Source organism: Sus scrofa, chromosome 8 (assembly GCF_054392235.1).
Source record: "Sus scrofa isolate SSC_HxYL_T2T_F1_AM1 chromosome 8, Sscrofa_HxYL_maternal_Yorkshire_Landrace_v2.0, whole genome shotgun sequence".
NCBI lineage: Eukaryota > Metazoa > Chordata > Mammalia > Artiodactyla > Suidae > Sus > Sus scrofa.
In genome coordinates, this window is record NC_139390.1 from 14,983,723 (window position 1) to 15,002,546 (window position 18,824).

General features: G+C 40.5%; 1 protein-coding gene and 1 non-coding gene across 7 annotated transcripts in view; both read left to right on the plus strand.

The window, feature by feature from the left end:
• The window catches only part of SLIT2 (slit guidance ligand 2), a 384,281-nt gene that overhangs the window by 283,717 nt on the left and 81,740 nt on the right, over positions 1–18,824 (plus strand). For 3 of the 6 annotated variants that reach the window (XM_084971629.1, XM_084971633.1, XM_084971631.1), the window contains 6 exons: positions 3,877–4,020; positions 4,133–4,296; positions 5,416–5,439; positions 9,197–9,347; positions 13,390–13,464; positions 15,026–15,169. In XM_084971629.1, the coding sequence (XP_084827755.1) occupies positions 3,877–4,020; positions 4,133–4,296; positions 5,416–5,439; positions 9,197–9,347; positions 13,390–13,464; positions 15,026–15,169 (702 nt within the window). The remainder of the gene's footprint in view (positions 1–3,876; positions 4,021–4,132; positions 4,297–5,415; positions 5,440–9,196; positions 9,348–13,389; positions 13,465–15,025; positions 15,170–18,824) is intronic. The other 3 variants (XM_084971630.1, XM_084971634.1, XM_084971632.1) reach the window with 1 other exon arrangement.
• MIR218-1 (microRNA mir-218-1) lies at positions 8,528–8,611 on the plus strand. The gene has a single exon (NR_038588.1). It is a non-coding gene; the product is annotated as a microRNA mir-218-1 (primary transcript).

Consider the following 18,824-nt stretch of genomic DNA (forward strand, 5'->3'; position numbering starts at 1 on the left):
ATAGCACTTACACTAATCTTAGTGAGAATTGCCTATCAGTTTCCTGGATTTTCATCTTTAAAGACCACTCTGCTTAGAGAATAGCTACTGCTCATTTGTCTCAAAAAAAGTACTTATGATAGATATTTATAAGAATGTTTATATGAAAACAAGATCGAAAAAATATGCTAATAGTAAGATTGTTGGTGTTGCATCATCAAGTGGTACGCAAATCACCAAACACTTACAGAGTGCCTCATTTGGGGTACACACTTACCTAGATGCTGTGGATAAGAAGACAAGTATGATATAATTTATTCTCTCAAACTAACTCATGGTCAGTCTACCTAAAATGTTTAAGTTTAGAATGCTATTTTCTCTTTGGGGGTGTGTGCATTTGTTGGTGTTGGGTTTTTTTTATCATTTATTTGGTAAAAATTTATTCCTAATCCCATTAACTTCATGAATATAGATTTTTTTCCTTGCTTGATAAATGTATGTTTATATTTACATCCCATTATCCATGAATTAAACTTTTCATTGTTATGCGGAAACATACATTTTTATCATAGCCCCATTCATACATGTACACACACACACACACAAATTGTTAACAAAACAGTATTTAAACCTCACTATAGATAGTACTGTGAATTCTGTTCCATTCTCTCTCTTCTTAATGCCACATAATCCAATAAATTGATTTTACAACAAACCAATCAGTCATGAGAAATACTGGCCTTTGTGACCCAGTGACTTTATTTGAGCATCAAATTATTTTTTAACCCTTGCAATGAGGTTAGTAAATATTGTTTCTGATCTTGAATAGGATGACTCTTTGCACATTAGAGGTATAGTGCTGCCTATTTTTATTTATGTCTCTCTCTTCTTCCACATTTTTTGTGTTTTTCTCCTTGTCATTTACTTGCAGTCTCTTTTGGTCCCACTGGCCTGCCTAGTACCAACCCTTAAAGCAATACCTTCTTTTTCTTTTCATACACACTTACTGGTGGTTGATAAAAACAAGTTAATAAATCTTGGGAGTCTGTGCATAGATAAACCTTATTTAAAAAGCCGGCTTTGTCCCTCTGCTTAAAGTCCTATCTCCAGACAAAGGCCCCCTCTTAAGCCTGCCGGGGCTAAAGCAACACAAATGTCTCTTTACATCTAATTGAAAATTTGTTCAGGTTAAGCATCGTAAATCTGCTTGAACAGAAGAGATATTGAAAGGAAAAAAAATAAGTAAATGGAAGGAACAAAAGAAAGTGGTGTTAGATATCCCCCCCAATCTCTGTACCAACTAAATGTAGAGTAAAAGCAAAATGCAAAAAATAAAATAAAATAAAGGCATTCCCGTCATGGCACAGCAGAAACGAATCCAACTAGGAACCATGAGGTTAAGGGTTCGATCCCTGGCCTCACTCAGTGGGTTAAGGATCTGGCATTGCCCGTGAGCTGTGGTGTAGGTCGCAGATGAGGCTCAGATCCTGCGTTGCTGTGGCCGTGGTGTAGGCCGGCAGCTGCAGCTCCAGTTCGACCCCTAGCCTGGAAACCTCCATATGACGCGGGTACGGCCCTAAAAGCAAAACAAAAAAATAAAACAAAAAAAAAGCTCAGAACTTCGCTTTCTTCAGTTGTCTTCCAGGCTCCCCACCTTGTCCTTGACCTTAGTGTTGGTCGTTCTGCTCTCTAACTCCTTTCGCAGTTGAACGACAAGTTAGGGAACATGGTCAGTGCGCCGTGTGTTGTGGCTCCAAGCAGGGAGGTGTAGAATTAACCAGTCCAGACCTCAAACCAGACCTCTAAGCTCCTAGGAAAGCATCATATAGACCACAGAGAAGGCCAAAATTTCAGCTCCTGAAGGAGGGTTAAAAAGACTGCAGCAGAGAGAGCCACCAGGAGGAAGTCATGGCGTTGCCCGAACGTAGAGTTGAGATCTTAGAAAAGCAGGCAAAACAGAAATACCCCAAGTTAATTGCAGAAATGGATGCTGGTGGACAAATGGGAAAACATTTTTCAGTGTGTGAAATAAGAAGGCCTTACAGCCAAACCACAGAGCACATATTTTTTGAGCTATTGCATGTTTAAGTCCTAAATATCAAAGTTCTGAACTAAATGGTGACAGAGAAAAAGAAGTCTCAAAAAAATTTTCTACCTGTAGAGAGCAAAACTCTCTTTGGGCAAACACGTGGGTCTGTGTGAGACAGGTGAGAAGACTACATAGCACTAACTTCCTTTGGGGGAAGGAACCTGTGAGTTGGGTGGCAGTTATGTTCTGGAAAAGTCTTGTTCTGGAAAAGTTGGGCCTTCTCTGTAGCCTTGTTGAGCCAGAAGTTTCAAGAACATGAAGAACAGGGAAAGTAGGAGTTCCCGTCGTGGCGCAGTGGTTAACGAATCCGACTAGGAACCATGAGGTTGCGGGTTCGGTCCCTGCCCTTGCTCAGTGGGTTAACGATCCGGCGTTGCCGTGAGCTGTGGTGTAGGTTGCAGACGCGGCTCGGATCCCGCGTTGCTGTGGCTCTGGCGTAGGCTGGTGGCTACAGCTCCAATTAGACCCCTAGCCTGGGAACCTCCATATGCCACGGGAGCGGCCCAAGAAATAGCAACAACAACAACGACAAAAGACAAAAGACAGAAAAAAAAAAAAAAGAACAGGGAAAGTATATCCCCAAAGGTGAGCCAAGCCTGAATAAAAGCACAAAACCAATGACATTTAACCCAACAGAGTGATGTTTGCCCAAATAGACCTGTACTCTATCTCAATTGATATAGAGTATTGATAAGATCTATGGGAAAAAAACCAGTTATGGGCTATTGTGCTACACCAAGTGACATCAATATCCATAATGCAGAATGAGGGGCGGTCTATGTGGTAATGCCACTCTCCAACAGACTAATAAATTAGTCATTCAACAATAAATATGTATTGAGTGTCTGGCACATGCTAAGCACCTAAAAAAACATCCAGAAACAAACTAGACTAATATGCCTGCTGTTGGGAGCTTATACCCCTGGGCCTGGGGGCGGGGGGGGGGGGGGCAGTGTCACACAAATGGCAGTCTGCAAGAACATAATCAATAAGCAAATCACACATAACAGAAGTGTGTATTTTAGAAAAGGTAGATCAAAGGAAAGAACTAAGAGTGTTCTTAGGGCAAAGACAGGCTGACTTCATTGGAAAGAGAGGCTGACTTCATTGGAAAGAGTGGTCAGGGAGGCTGAAGGGAGAAGGTAAGATTCCAGCAGACACAAAGAAGCCACAGAGTTAAGCAGACAGATGTCTGGGAGAAGAGCCTTCTGAGCAGAGGAGAGTGTCTGACAAGGAGACTTTTGTGTCTGGAGCTGAAACAGCCAAAAAGAGAAAACGTGGAGGTTGTAGAGTTCAGAAAAGGGAGCCAACAATCCTATTGGGATCTTGGGTTCCATTCAGAGCAGATTGGGAGTTGCTGCATGGTTTTGAGAAAGGGGTGATGTGACCTGATTGTGTTTTGACATCTCATCCCGCTGATGTCTTGAAAATGGTTTGAACTTCTTTCTCATAGCGCAGTTCCAGAGACTCATGTTTTATGGAAACTTTGTTGTGTCCTTGACAGCAGAAGCTGGATCTCACTCACCTTTGTCTGCTGTGCTTCTACATCATCCAGAGAATATAGTTAATAATTTTTGTTGAATAAATGTATAAGCACCTCTAGATTTAGGCAATCCAACCATTAGACCTGACCCTTGCTTGATCTGTCATGATCCCAAAACTTCAGCCTGTGAGACCTCACTGATTAGAGTTAAAATCTTAGTGTGGAGGGTAAAAGAAATGAATTTCTCGACTGGGTTTTCTCAACAGTCTTGAAGGTGGGTTAATGAGATGCTGCACTTTAATTCTGCAACTATTTGATCAAACAGATTATTGAATGCCAACAAGATAAACTGCCTTCGGGTAGATGCTTTTCAGGATCTGCACAACCTGAACCTTCTCTCCTTATATGACAACAAGCTTCAGACCATTGCCAAGGGGACCTTCTCACCTCTCCGGGCCATTCAAACTATGTACGTATATAGAATTTGGACTGCATTTGAGGACTGTTGCTTTCGCTCTGAATCTGAGAGTTGAGTTCATGGGAGGTCATGAATAAAAGTGTTCCGTCTGTGTTTCTGAAAGGCATTTGGCCCAGAACCCCTTTATTTGTGACTGCCATCTCAAGTGGCTGGCCGATTACCTCCATACCAACCCAATTGAGACCAGTGGCGCGCGCTGCACCAGCCCCCGGCGTCTGGCCAACAAAAGAATCGGACAGATCAAAAGCAAGAAGTTCCGTTGTTCAGGTAATTTCTTGCTTTGTGTGACATTTCCCCTGTGTTCCCGAAAACGGTAGTTATGTGGGATGTGGAGACAGCTGGCCGTCGGCAGAATTACCGCACATTGCAGAATCATATTTCTTTTTCTTCTGAAGAAAAATATAAAGAGAACGGCAGACACGCTTCATATAGCACTCTTCCATGTAACCTTTTAAACACAATATCCAGCAGAAAAAAATAAAGAGAAAAAGATGCCTGGCTACTTCATACTGTAACCCCTGGGTTTGAATTTAACAGGGGCCTTCCAGCTAAGTCAGAGTGCCCTTCCAGGCTGTAAAGTCTCATGTTTGCTGATTGTTTTCCATTGAGCAATGTAATGTAATGAACCATGCTTTCAATTCTTAAGAAAGTGAGCTGAGGCTTGATTAGTTGATTTGCTCAGGCTCAGAAGTAGGAGGGAAAAAAACCCTCTGGATCCCTTGCTTCTCACAGGAAATGCCGTTACCTCATTTGGCAGTCTCTCATTTTGCATAAGACTGTGAGGATACATTTTTTTTTTTTTTCCAAAAAGCCATCTTTGAACATTTTGGGAATATTACTTTTACTTATGTGAAATATAGGTAGTTCTCTGGTGGCAGAGAGTGTTAAGGATCTGGTGTTGTCATTGCTATGACATGGGTTTGATCCCTGGCCCAGAAACTTCTGCATGCTGTGGGCACAGCCAAAAAAATAAAAACAAAAATAAAATGAAAACTATAGATGCATTGTTTTAATATGAAAGGGAAAGCTTACTTCGTTGAAATGTGCTGTTTACATTGGTATAATCTTTTCTATTTTTTTTATAATAAAATGCATTCGATATGTTTTGGGTAGTATGCTACCTAACTACCCCAGGCGTTATTTCACATTCGGCAGTTAATTCATACTAAAAAGCTAATGGCAAAACAAGAAATGTTTTTTGCCCATGGTTTTAGATGCATTTCCTACTCACTATCCATGATTATACCTCAGCCACTGCTGTGAATATACATTTTTCACTTAATTATCTATGGTAACTTTAGTCCATTCTTAATCTAATATAACTCATATCTCTGCTTGCTGACATTCAGGTGCATCTTCTATTTTTTTTTCTCTTTTTTTATTTAGCTAAAGAACAGTATTTCATTCCAGGTAGGTTTTGCTTGGTAGTAGGACTAACTGCAGACACCCCTTCCTCACCTTATAAAACATAGCTTCTAAAACTTTGATATGCATGCTTTTGAAAGTACAGTAGATACTCTGTAGCTAGATTTACTTCTGCATCGATCACTTATAGCTGTTTCCTGAAAACCTGACCTTTGCATGCAGCTTCTGATGTTAAATATATATACTATTAAACTCCCACCTTTTTTCTCTCTCACTTGGGCACATTACCTGAAATTTCTCACAGTAGCTAAAATGTTTGAACCTATAGCTTTCTAGTTGAATCATTTTCTTTCTTTACATTGTATATCTGACCTTTCAACCTGTTTTTAAAATATAGCTTCTCGAGCTGGTTTTAAAGACAGAGACCTTTCTGTTGTCAAAGAACTAGTTCTACCTGAAATCAGTTGCAAACACACAGAATTGTGTTTTCAATCATGAGTTTTACTTTTTCATAGAGATCTTTATACTAAAAATGAAAAAAAAATCCTTTACTTTTTGCTTTATTTTTGCTCGCTGTTGCTTCTTTACACCAAAAGCAGTAGCTTCCTGCTGATTTATGTGCAGTTGTACTTTGTTTGTGACTTTAATTCTTGCATCCCTGGACTCTCAGTATAATAACTCCACAAAAACAATATTGACATCCATCCTGAAAGCATCAGAAGTTCAAGGGCACCAAGTTCCTTGAATAACTTATGCGAATGAATGGACCATTTCTTAGAAAAATAATTGAAATGTTTTACCCCTACAATCTTAGCATTATCAAGGCTGATGATTCTAGAACTAGCTCTTTGAAATATGTTCCTTTACTTACTTTTTCTTTGCCTGCCAATTGTGTAAAATGCCTCCTGACTTGTTTGTTTTAAATCATTATAGAAAAATATATGTTAGTAATTCATTGGCCACATTTATGATCTCCTGGGTGTATTTTAGACTCTAATATATCTTAAGAGTTATACATAAAAAGCTATTTCTGAAATGTTAGTATAAAGACAAATACTTTTTTTTAAGAAGAGCTCTGAATTTCGACTCTGTTTTCAGGAGATATATGTTGCTTGCCCTTGTCGAATTATAATATGTGTAATTTTATGCATTCAACAGATTTTGTTTTATTGCTTATTTTGACTTGAATGATGGGTAATATTTTATATATTACATTGGCTGCATAAGAAGTTACATATGAAAATGAACAGTCGATTGGCCTTCATTACCAATTAAAATTCATTATTTTTACCCAATTATTAGGTAGAAAGTCAGCTGATAGCTATTACCCAGAAAAATCCATATTGAAAAACAGAACCCCTATCAGACAAAACATTGATATTACTTAAATTCCCAAACTAGATAAGTTAATATAATTATTATCAAATCATTCAGTCTATTACATTTAAATATGCTTTATCAATAATTTGGAAATTAATATTTCAAATTCACCCAATAAAGAACAAAAGTCAGGTTGTTTTTATAAATTCTCATACAGTTTTGCCATTTAATTAACAGCAGCCAAACAGGTTTTGAAAAAAATCTTAATCCTGGTTTAATCATCAATTTCTGATCATTCAATTTACATAATTTAAAATAATAATTATAGAAGTCAGGACTCAGAAGAATTTCGGGGGTCTCCACTCCCTTTTTTTTCCCCCATATTTTAATTAACATCTGAGCCTACCTAAAGAACAACCATAAAATAAGCACTATTGTCATTGTATTGAAAGCAGACAATTTTCAGTGGAAAATACCACATATATCTGTCATTTAGACATTGTTCCCATTATTTCCTCATTTCAGTTTTTAAATGAATGCTTAAATCACAATACAACAGATCCTCAATAAATGCCATGGCATTAATTGCCAAATGTAATGAAACTATTATATCCAGCTCTGCAAACTTCGTCCGAGAGCATGATTCCATTTCACTTAAGTGACATATAAGTTGTAAAGGTCGTTAAAACGCATGTAAGGACTTCCAGCTGTGGCACAGTGGGTTGGGAATCCCACTGCAGTGGCTCTGGTCGCTGCAGAGGTGTGGGTTTGATCCCTGGCTGGATGCAGTGGGTTAAAGGACCTGGCATAGGTCACAGCTACAGCTCGGATTCAGTCCTTGGTCCAAGAACTTCCACTTTATGCCAAGGGTGCTGCCATAGAAAAGCATTTTAAGAATAAAAAATGCCAATTAAAAAAGAGCACGTAAGCCACAACCTAAGGTTTACTTTGGATGTTCCAGTGATAGTCCTTGAAGATCTCACCATTAGTTTTTCACATAATTTTGCATGTCCACTTGCCCACCATCATTTTGGAGGGCACCTAGATATCATAGTGATGACACAAAAGAAAATTTACCTTGTGAAGACTTCATCTTTTAAAGGAATCGACCACTACTTCATTTGTGCTATGCATCTTGTATGCTGTTGCTTTTCCTGTAACACCACTGTGCTTCAAAATATTATCATAAACATTTACAAAGCATGACCATTCCTGTCACATCAGGCCATCCCCCCCCATAATTGCCATGCTAACAGAAGAAGGAAGAGAGCCTAGTGAGTTTTATATATATAAATATATGTATATGCATCTTCATTGGGTTTACTCTGTCTTTCTTTCCTTCTTGGTGATCTTTACTTTTGCAGGAATTCACCATGTTGGCTGTAAGTAAAAGTGTCTGATCTGAAACACAATGTCCTCCCTTTTCCATCCCGATGTACCTTCTTTTAGTATCACTCTTTTGCGCCTCCCCCTGTTCCCCCGCGAGAAGAAACCACAGATCTTTTGAGCTTCTCTGTTGTCCTTGTAGCTCACCTTCAACTTCTTCCTGGATGTTGTTCCCGAAAGCTGTTGTTTCCATTCTGCAGTTCTGAGGAACGTTGGAGCCACCTTTCAGTATAGCCCCTTCTTTGTGTTTCCAGGAAATCTTCGGTAGTAATACTCTTACTATGGGCATAAACATTCTGCGGGACGAATGCATGTCATGTAAACAGTATTACGTTTCCAGAACGTCTGTAGCTTTTCTCCTGCTTCCCTTCATCTTTCCTCTTGGTCTTACCCTTGGCCTAGTGGATGGTGTAGTGGTTATGTAGCGAGATTTTCTGTTGTGCTTGATCTAACCATGTGGTTGCCAGGTATGAGTAAAACATGGTTCTGTCAAGCACCATGGAACGTCACGCAGCTTTCTACAGCATGACAAGCTGCTGAGGCTTAAATCAGGATTGACTTGTCTCTTTTTAGAAAATCAAAATAAAAAAAAAGAGGGCTTTTTAAGCATTTCTGAAGATTATGTGAGAGGGAGAGAATAATAAAAGACCATGGAAAATGGAAAAACCTACCTGAGTCCATCTATTTGCCTTGAAAGCCCTGATTGAAAATGACATATAGGCATATGTTTATTACTGGATACATTTTAAATTCTCGACTCAGAGGAAAAAAATAAACTTTGTTAACGATTAGTAGCCATTGTGTGATTAGCTGTCAAATAGGCTAGAAATGGCTCATAACTGGATCAGCAGAAAGTACAGCTGTGAAAAGCTCCACTCTGTTAATGTTTTCCTGTCCTGTGAATCTGGTTACTCTTTTTTCCAGCAAATTCCAAGCCCTTGTTTTAACCCTCTCCTGACATCCATTGACCAAAATTCCCCAAGTTGTCTCCCTGCTGCATAATCTATAGTTATCTTACTTTTTTTCTTCCTACAAATCAACACATATTCTAACCTTCAGATTCAGTATCTTCTTTTTTGGCTTGAATCCTCCATAGGTACGGAAGATTATCGATCAAAATTAAGTGGAGACTGCTTTGCCGATTTGGCCTGCCCTGAAAAGTGCCGCTGTGAGGGGACCACGGTAGATTGCTCCAATCAAAAACTCTCCAAAATCCCAGACCACATTCCCCAGTACACTGCAGAGCTGTAAGTTCATCTTCTAACGAAATCTGGTGTGGGAGGAAGGGAATGAAAGCATCAAAGTATTAGAATTTTTATCTTGCCCATTTGTTTATTTGCTTTTTTAGGGCCTCACTCACAGCCTATGGAGGTTCCCAGGCTAGGGGTCAAATCGAAGCTATAACTGCCAGCCTACATCACAGCCACAGCAACAGAGGATCCAAGCCGTATCTGCGACCTACACGGCATCTCCGGATCCTTAACTCACTGAGCAAGGCCAGGGATTGAACCTGCAACCTCATGGTTCCTAGTCAGATTTGTTTCTGCTGCGCCACAACGGGAACTGCTTATCGTGCCATTTTATTCTCAGTAATCCCCACTGGGAGTTCCCTTTGTGGCTTGGTAGAAACAAACCCAACTAATATTCATGAGGATGCAGGTTCAATCCCTGGCCCTGCTCAGAGGGTTAAGGATCTAGAATTGCTGTGGCTGTTGTGTAGGCCTGCAGCTGTAGCTCTGTTTCAACCCCTAGGCTGAAAAAAACATTAATTTTAATTGACGCACATTGGGATAACTCTTCTTTGTACAACTGTATATGCAGCAGAAGCTATCATACTCCATTTTTCTGGCCCAAGATGCAACTACAGAAATGAATTCACCTTCAAAAATGCTCTTTTGGGGAGGGGGCGGGAGAACTTTGGGTTCGTTTTATTTTTTGGTCCTCCGAATACAACTGTTATGAACATTCAAGTACAAGTCTGCGTACATAAGTTTTCATTTTCCTTAGACATCAGCATGAAGCATTGCTGGGTCACATTGTAAGCTAACATATAACTGTAAAGAAGCTACCAAACTCTTTGCCAAAGTGTTTGTTCTGTTTTGCACTCCCGTGAGCAATGGAGAGTTCCAGTTGCTTAACATTCTCATCAGCACCCATGCCCATCAGTCTTTTTAAGTTTAGCGAGTTGACAGTTCTTGCTGTAGTGCAGAAGGTCAAGAATTTGGCTCTCTCTCCACGGGGGCGCGGGTTTGATCCCCAGCCTGGTGAAGTAGGTCAGTTAGCTCTCAATAAGGCTAATAATAATAATAGCATTCATTTGCCCTTTATTCCTTGGGTATTACTTATACCCAAACCCATTTTTAAGCATATTAATAGGTTTATAACATATTTAGTCTTTACAACAACCAAATGAAGTATTTTGGAGTCACCATTTTAAACCTATGAATTAGGAAGTCAATTAGTCCTTTCGTACCAGCTTTTACTGTTTCACTGACTCACAAAGGGAAAGATTCAGTGACTACCAAGTAGGAAGCACCATAGATAGGTTTTTTCCCCTTAAGCAATGAACATCGTAGCAGAAAAGGCTGAGGACAGTCTGATCAGATTCACATTTGTGACGCTAACATAGGGCCTGGCACATACAAGGCTCTAAAATATGTTTGTTGAACTGTTTATAGATACTGTGCTTGTGTATAATTGGCCTTCACTGGCTTTATTTATAAAAATAGGACATGTAATGTTGGGGTTTCTACAAAACCAAGAAAAACCTAGTGAAATCTCATCACTTTTGGAACAAGTTAGCAATGTTTATGTATAGCACCATCTGGGATTTGTCATTAACTATTTTACAAAGTTGGTTGTCTTTTTGTGTGTGTGTACAATTCTTTTGTCTTCAACTAGATTATAGACCCATGATGACAGGGAGTGTGTTTTACAGTTTCTCTCCCACTGGTGCCTATATTCATGCCTGTGACTTCATGAATTTTAAGCAATTTGAATAATTAAAAATAATATGATAGAAACTAGTGGTTATACTCATGCTTTTTAAAAATGTGTTAGTTCATGAAGCTACTTCCTAGGTCCAGGACTTTAGAAATGCAAGGAGATGGTGCAATAAAAGCCCTGAACTCTGTACTTACTGTCATGTAAGGAGTTATACTTATTTCCAGTAATACTCTAAATGGTAATTCAAATTATAGCTTTCAGCATGGTAACATTTTGAATAAGCTTACTTGTCAATCAAGAATTTAGAAATTAGTATCTAATTTATCTTTCAGCAAAGGTTGTGTGTGTTAAGAAATTAGGATTATTTTTAATTAAATTTTAAAAAAATAAATACTGGGAATAAAACATTAGCAAAATATATATCTGTTAAGGAACTAATATCCAGAATACACAAAGAGCCCTTAAAATCAACAACTAAAAGTGGTCAAGGAGTTCTCACTGTGGCACAGCGGAAATAAATCCAACTAGTATCCATGAGGATGTGGGTTCAACCCCTGGCCTCCCTCAGTGGGTCAGGTATCTGGCATTGCCATGAGCTGTGGTGTAGGTTGCAGATGCAGCTTGCATCCCACATTGCTGTGGCTGTGGCGTAGACCGGCAGCTGTAGCTCCAGTTCAACCCCTAGCCTGGGAACCTCCATATGCCATGAGTGCAGCCGTATAAAGAAAAAAAAAGGGGGGGGTCAAATTATTTGTATGGACATTTCTCCAAATAAGATTTACGAATGCTTAATATGCACATGAAAAAATAGTATCATTCGGCATGAAGAAAACACCAATCAAAATCACAATGAGGTCGGAGTTTTCTCGTGGTTCAGTGGGTTAAGGACCCAGCGTTGTCATTTTGCAGCTCTGGATGGAACTGTGGCACAGGTTCAACCCCTGGCCCAGGAACTTCCCCACGCCACGAGCACAGCCGAGGGAAAAAAAAATCACAATGAGGTAGCACACCACATCCACTAGAATGGCGTAGGAGAAATTCGGCCCCTCATACACTGCTGGTGGGAATGTAAAATGAAAGTTTTTGAAAAACAGTTTGGCTGTTCTTCAAGGAGTTAAACATAGAAATATCATGTGACCTAACAATTTCACACCTGTGTATATATCCAAAAGAATTGAAAACATATATCCATACAAAATCTTGTACACCCATGTTCCTGGCGGCATTACTTATGATAATCAAGAAACGGGAACAGTTCAGATATCCATCAGCTGATGAATGGATAAACAAAGTGGTATGTCCATACAATGGAATATAATTTGACCATAAAACAGAATGATGCACTGATAGATGCTAAACAGGGAAGAACCTTGTAAACATTACGTAAATTGAAAAAAGACCAGACACAAGGGCCACACTGTGTGTGATTCTATTAATATGAAATGTTCAAAACAGGAAAATCCATAGAGACAGAAAGTAGGTCAGTAGTTGCCAAAGATGGAGGCAGTGGGGGGGCAGCAACTTGAGAGTGACTGCTGATAGGTATGGAGGTCTTTTGGGGGGGTAAGGGATACCTCCTGGAATTAGGAAGCAAAGACGGTTGCACACGTTTGTGAGTATGTTAAAGACCAATGGATTGTACATGGTAAAAGAGTACACTTTATGGCGAGAAAATTCCATATCAATAAAGTTGTTGATAAAAATATTTATGGAGCAAGGTACTAGGAAAAAATGGTCTAAAATGCTTTGCAGGGAAGAGGTCACAGTAAAAGATAGTTTGGGAAATTTTGTTCTGCACATCACTAAATGAGAGTTGGTTTTGATTTTTGGTTATTGGTTTTCTTTACTACATGCTTCTTCTTTTTTTTTTTTTTTTTTGTCTTTTTTTTTTGCTATTTCTTTGGGCCGCTCCCGCGGCATATCGAGATTCCCAGGCTAGGGGTCCAATCAGAGCTGTAGCCACCAGCCTACGCCAGAGCCACAGCAACGTGGGATCCGATCCGCGTCTGCAACCTACACCACAGCTCACGGCAATGCCAGATCCTGAACCCACTGAGCAAGGGCAGGGACCGAACCCGCAACCTCATGGTTCCTAGTAGGATTCGTTAACCACCTGCGCCACGACGGGAACTCCTACTACATGCTTCTTGACATGTTTTATTTTGATCACTAAAATTGGGGTAAATTAGAAAAAAATCTGTACTTCCCAAACTCTCTGTGATAAATGTCCTATATTTTGCTTTAGGATAATCATTAAATAATATTATAATTCTGTATGAGAAATAAAATTTGATATCTTCCTGACGGTTGGGAATGAAACTTTTCTGTTTCTTCTTTCCCTAGGCGCCTGAATAATAATGAATTTACAGTATTGGAAGCTACAGGAATCTTCAAGAAACTTCCTCAATTACGTAAAATGTAAGCCGTATATTAGCCATCTTTTATCATTTCTGTAGTGTTGTGTTTTCTTATCCCTTTGCAGTTTTATTTAGATTTCTTTGAAAATTGGAAAAATATAAAAGATCCAGAGAAATTTCTTTACAGGGACCACCAGTGACATGGGTTTAGGGTAATCTCTTAGAGGAACCAGTAATTGGCCCTTCTCTTTGTATCCCAGTAATGCCAACCACATTTTCTATAGCAGAGCTCTAGCATCTGATTTTAACTCAGAAGGCTAGTCTGTTATGTGGCCACAGCAGGAATCCAGCAATCTAAGTGCATTAGAGATGAGTTTGGTAATGTTTTGTAACTTCCTTTACCATTCCCCAAACCATGCTGCGATTTCTCTTTCAGCACATTGATGTCAACTATTTGACTTCTTGCTTCATTAAACTTTCATTAGAAGATAGTCAAAATTAATGATTGGTAAACTGGCCTGCTAGCTCATCTGTGTTACTACATGGTCGCAACTCATATTTTAAAAGAAGCTTATAAGCTCAGCAATTTCAACAACACTCAGACAGTAATCCACCCCCCCTGAAGAGGACAGAAGGAGGAATGGACAAAGACCGTGGAGCACCCTCCACTTAACAGGAAACATCAGGAGGAGGGAAGAAGCCCTCCTCCGTGATAACTATGCTTGTGTGTGTGTAGCTGGTCCACAGTCACAGGCTGTAAGTGGCAGAGCAGACTGAAGGGACTTCCTGTGCACTTGACCCTCAAACAGCCTCCCCCGGAGTTTCTGATTTCTTAGCTGTCCTCGTTTTTCACTGACACTGACTGCTTTTTTAGCCGAAAGCTACTTTTCAATTTAATGGGTACTTATTGAGCGGCTGCTATGTGAAATGCTCTGAAAGGAATAAAATGGCAATTAAAAACGATCCCGGTGCTGTGGGCATACCTAGTCTTGGAGTGAACCTTGAGAAAAAAAAAGATAAAACCTATAGGAAGGTGTAACCTCAACTGGATGTCCCTGCCCTCTGGGCAAGCATGGTACTGATACATGCATGGTACAAAATGCTGATAAGTTCGTTGTTTGGGCACATTATTCACATGAGAAGTTTAACTGGGAACAATCCCATACCCAATTACATTTTGATGCTATTTAAATGCAAACACATTTTAGCCTTTCTTTTTTTTCTCTATCCAGTTGCCTTCTTTTAGTCGTTCATTTGCTCAACAGTTTTAATCAGGGGCGCTTCTTTGAAAAGTTTCTTAATAATTGTTGTGGCAAATGTAAAAGTTTATGCAACTCTACAGCTGACCTCAAGATTTTTATGCTCCTGGGGACCCTAGAAGGTCACTGAGCAGACTGGTATGTTTCAGCATAGATACTTCCCTCTGCACTACTATCACTTTGCCTTCACGGAGTTGGGAAGTGGTGACTTTTCAGAGCCTCGGGAGTACCAGGCAGTGAAGAGCTTGGAGTTTTTGTGGAAGACTTTTTGTTCAGTAGAAGAAAATGATCAAACATGCTGTCTCAGTGGCCTCATTGTTAGAGAAAGTGTTTCAAATATTTGTTTCAACCCTTTTTCTTTAGAAATTTTAGCAACAATAAGATCACAGACATTGAAGAGGGAGCGTTTGAAGGAGCATCTGGTGTAAATGAAATACTTCTCACGAGTAATCGTTTGGAAAATGTTCAGTATAAGATGTTCAAGGGATTGGAAAGCCTCAAAACTTTGTAAGTGTTCTTACTCTCATCGTGATTCTTACACCGCAGGATTGTAATCATCGGCCCTTACATTCCTGGGAGGGGAAGTAGCTTCAGCTCTTCCTCGTCCCCACCTCTGTCTCTGTCTCTCTGTCTGACTGTTTCTCTCTCGCTCCCTGTCTGTCTCTGTCTCTGCCCTGTCTCTTTCTCTCTGTCTCTCTGTGTCTGTCTCTCGTGTGTCTCTCTGTCTCTCTCTCTCTCTCTCTCTGTCTCTGTGTGTCTGTCTTTCTGTGTGTCTCTCTGTCTCTCTCCCTATCTCTGTCTCTGTCTGTCTGTCTCTCTCTCTATGTCTCCGTCAGCCTGTCTGTCTGTCTCTGTCTCTCTCTCACAGACATACACACACACACACACACACACACACACACATTTTGTAAAGACAAATAGCCCCTAGCTCCAATACCCCTGACTTCACTATGTTGCTTGCAAATGATCAAGAGTGGAACCAGTCTGTTGAATCTCCATTAAAGAGATCATCTTTGCTCCATTGTTTGTATGGATTTAACTCCCCTGCCCTTCCTCAGAATGCTCATTCTTTTTACTTATCCTTAAATACCTCCTTTGAATACTCTCTCTTGGCCCAAGGTTGTCGGCCTCAGAGCCCATTCCAACACTTGTGGCATAACAACACTCTGGAGGCTGCCTTTGTCTGCCCCCACAAGGTCTTATTGAAAAAGAGAGAAATTGGCGGGTGGTCTATCTTTTACTGTCTGTTTCAAAGATGACATGCTAAGAGTACATCTGCTTAATCAGGGGTAGGGAGGTTGAGAAAAAGACATTCTATATGTTTCTAAAAGTTTGTTGGCCAAAAAGGAGGGGGCTTTGATTGATTAGTAAGAACAGCACTTTGAGGTATTTGAATTTTCGTTTTTTGGCCTCACCCTGCAGAAGTTCCCAGGCCCGGGATGGAACCCCTGCTGTGGCAGTGGCAATGACAGATCCTTAACCTCCTGAGCCACTAGGGAACTCTGAGTTATTTAAATTTTCTTCTGTGTGTGCATGTAGTTTTTATAATCTCTAAAGCATATAATTATGTTTGACAAAAGTGCTGGCCTAAAAATTGGAAGAGACACAAACAAAACTCAGAAGCCTTTGGAAGACACGAAGGAAACTATTTGTAATCCAGATGCAGCCCTTGGGGGTTGCAGTGGAGAGAGGCCAGATTCCACTGTCTCCCCCAAACCCTCACTCTGCCCCATGAAGCCCCTGAGAGCCCAGCTGACCACAAAGGAAGTTCATTGCCTGCCCTTTATCAGGTGCAGAGAAGAGGGCATTTCCCCAGCCAGTAAGAATGTGCTGATAGCATCCCCAATTCACATCCTACTTTTAAACAAAATTTTGCACAGGAAAGTACAAGTGTGCCCCTTGAGCCTGGAGCCCAACCATCCAACACAGCAGCTGGAGATCTGCTGGCCCCTCCCGTGGGCTAACACGCAGTCCCTTCAAAATGCCTAATGTAATGCAAATAGGGCTCAGGCTGTTTATGGAGGGGTTACTGAGGAGTGTGCAGAAGGAGGGCAGAGAAGATATAGCACAAGTGGCTGCCTCCACTCCTGCCCCGCTCCCCTGGCTGCCTCAGGTAACTCAGCAGAACATAAACCCTGCAAGAGGCAGAAGCCTCCCTTCTTAGGCTGAGCGACTATTGTTACTAGAGCCTTCTCCTTAAGGGGCCTGGGGTGGGGGGAGGGGGACTCTCTGTGCATTTTCAGCCTTGGGCTGCCATACAAGATACCGCAAGCTGGGTGACTTAAACAACGGGAATTTGTTTTCTCACAACTCTGGAGGCTAGAAGTCCAAGATCCAGGTGCTGGGAGGATGGGTTTCTGGTGACCTCGGGTTTCTTGGCTTTAGTTGATCAACTTCGCTCTGTGTCCCCAAATAGGCTTCTCCTCTGTGTGCAGGAAAAGAGAGCTAAGGACACCAGGCCTAACATATAGGGGCCCCCCCTTACCTCCTTTCGCCTTAATTGCCTCCCAAAAGGCTCTGTCCCCAAAGACAGTCACACTTGGGGTTAGGGCTTTAATGTTTGATTTTTAGGGAGACACCATTCGGTCCATTGCACTGCTCCAAAGAGTTTATCAAGTATTTATTTTCTTTCTGAGTAGGTCCATTCATACCACCTTCCCTGAGAGAAGTTCTCTAAATTCAACTTTCTCCTTCACTGTATTTCTAGGGATATTTTTGTGCCTCTAACTTAGGTTTTGACATCTTAGATAGATGCTAGTAGCTGTCTGCCTAAATCTCCCTGTGCTCAGTATAACAGAGCATTTAGAACAAAGCCAGGGTTATTGAAAGACCTGTTTATTAGAACATAACTATTGCTTTAAGTGGTATTGTTCAGCTTGAAGCTGTAAAGATTTTGACAAGACCTCCTCACTGTCTGTAGACTTCTTTAGGACTAGTAAACCTTTTAGTAGTACATCTGCATATTTCAGTGGGTCTTTGAACCCCCGATGTTGCCAGCGAAATGTGGTGCATATGTGTGCTTATGGATTTTTTCCAGCGACAGAAAGCAAAACTTTTTTCAACTTTTCCCAGGGGTCTGTGACTACAACAAGATTAAGACCAAATGTTCTTTATTATTTATGACAAAGGATCGTGCTGATAGGAATACTTTTCTGTTGTGCATTTGTTTCCTAATATAAAATGATTCCTTGATAAGGAGGGCATTATTTGTTCTTGCTATCTGCAACTTAGCAGAATGCAAAAGCTGATCTCTCTTGTAGGACAACCTAGAATGTTAAAGGAACGCTGTTATTTTTGCAGCCTTCTAGCAGGGTGGTCAAGCCATGTCTAGAAAAACTAAGGAAACCGTTAACTTGTTGACAATTCTGAATGAAATTTATGGCAACTATTCATTTGTACATGGGATTTTAAGAAGGTTTTCATTCCTTTTCTAAGCCCCACAAATAAACAGTTTGGGAAAAGAATTGAGAACCAGCCAAAACTTTAGCAATGATCAGGAAATGGCAAAAGTGTTAATCCTGCTAATGAGAATAACTCAACAAAAAATGGTCAGAATTTTTTCAAGAGATACCTATTTAAACATTATTGTGAATGACTGGAATCTCTTAACTATAGCCTCCTTTTAAGTTCTAAACTCAAAACAAATGAAATAACTTGTGCAGTCTTTGTGGAAGCTCAGTCAAGTTTGGCTCTGCCAGCCCTTGTTGACATTGTCTTGCTAATAAGTCCTGAAATGCCCTCAATTCTTCATCTGCTGTGGCTGTTGATTCTTTTCTGCCACCTTTCTGTTCAGCAGCAAGTGTGATGCCCCTGTGAATGCACAAGCAAAGGGCTTCAAGGGCTTAGAGAGCTGTAGGTGAACTCAGTAGGTAATTATGCACACTTGGAGTACCCGTCATGGCGCAGTGGTTATTGAATCCAAGAACCATGAGGTTGCAGGTTCGATCCCTGGCCTTGCTCAGTGGGTCGAGGATCTGGCCTTGCTCAGCGGCTCGGATCCCGCGTTGCTGTGGCTCTGGTATAGGCCGGGGGTTACAGCTCCGATTCGACCCCTAGCCTTGGAAATCCATATGCCGCGGGAGCGGCCCAAGAAATGGCAAAAAGACAAAAAAAAAAAAAAAAACATGCAAGCCTAATTATAGCATCAAAGGAAGACATTCTC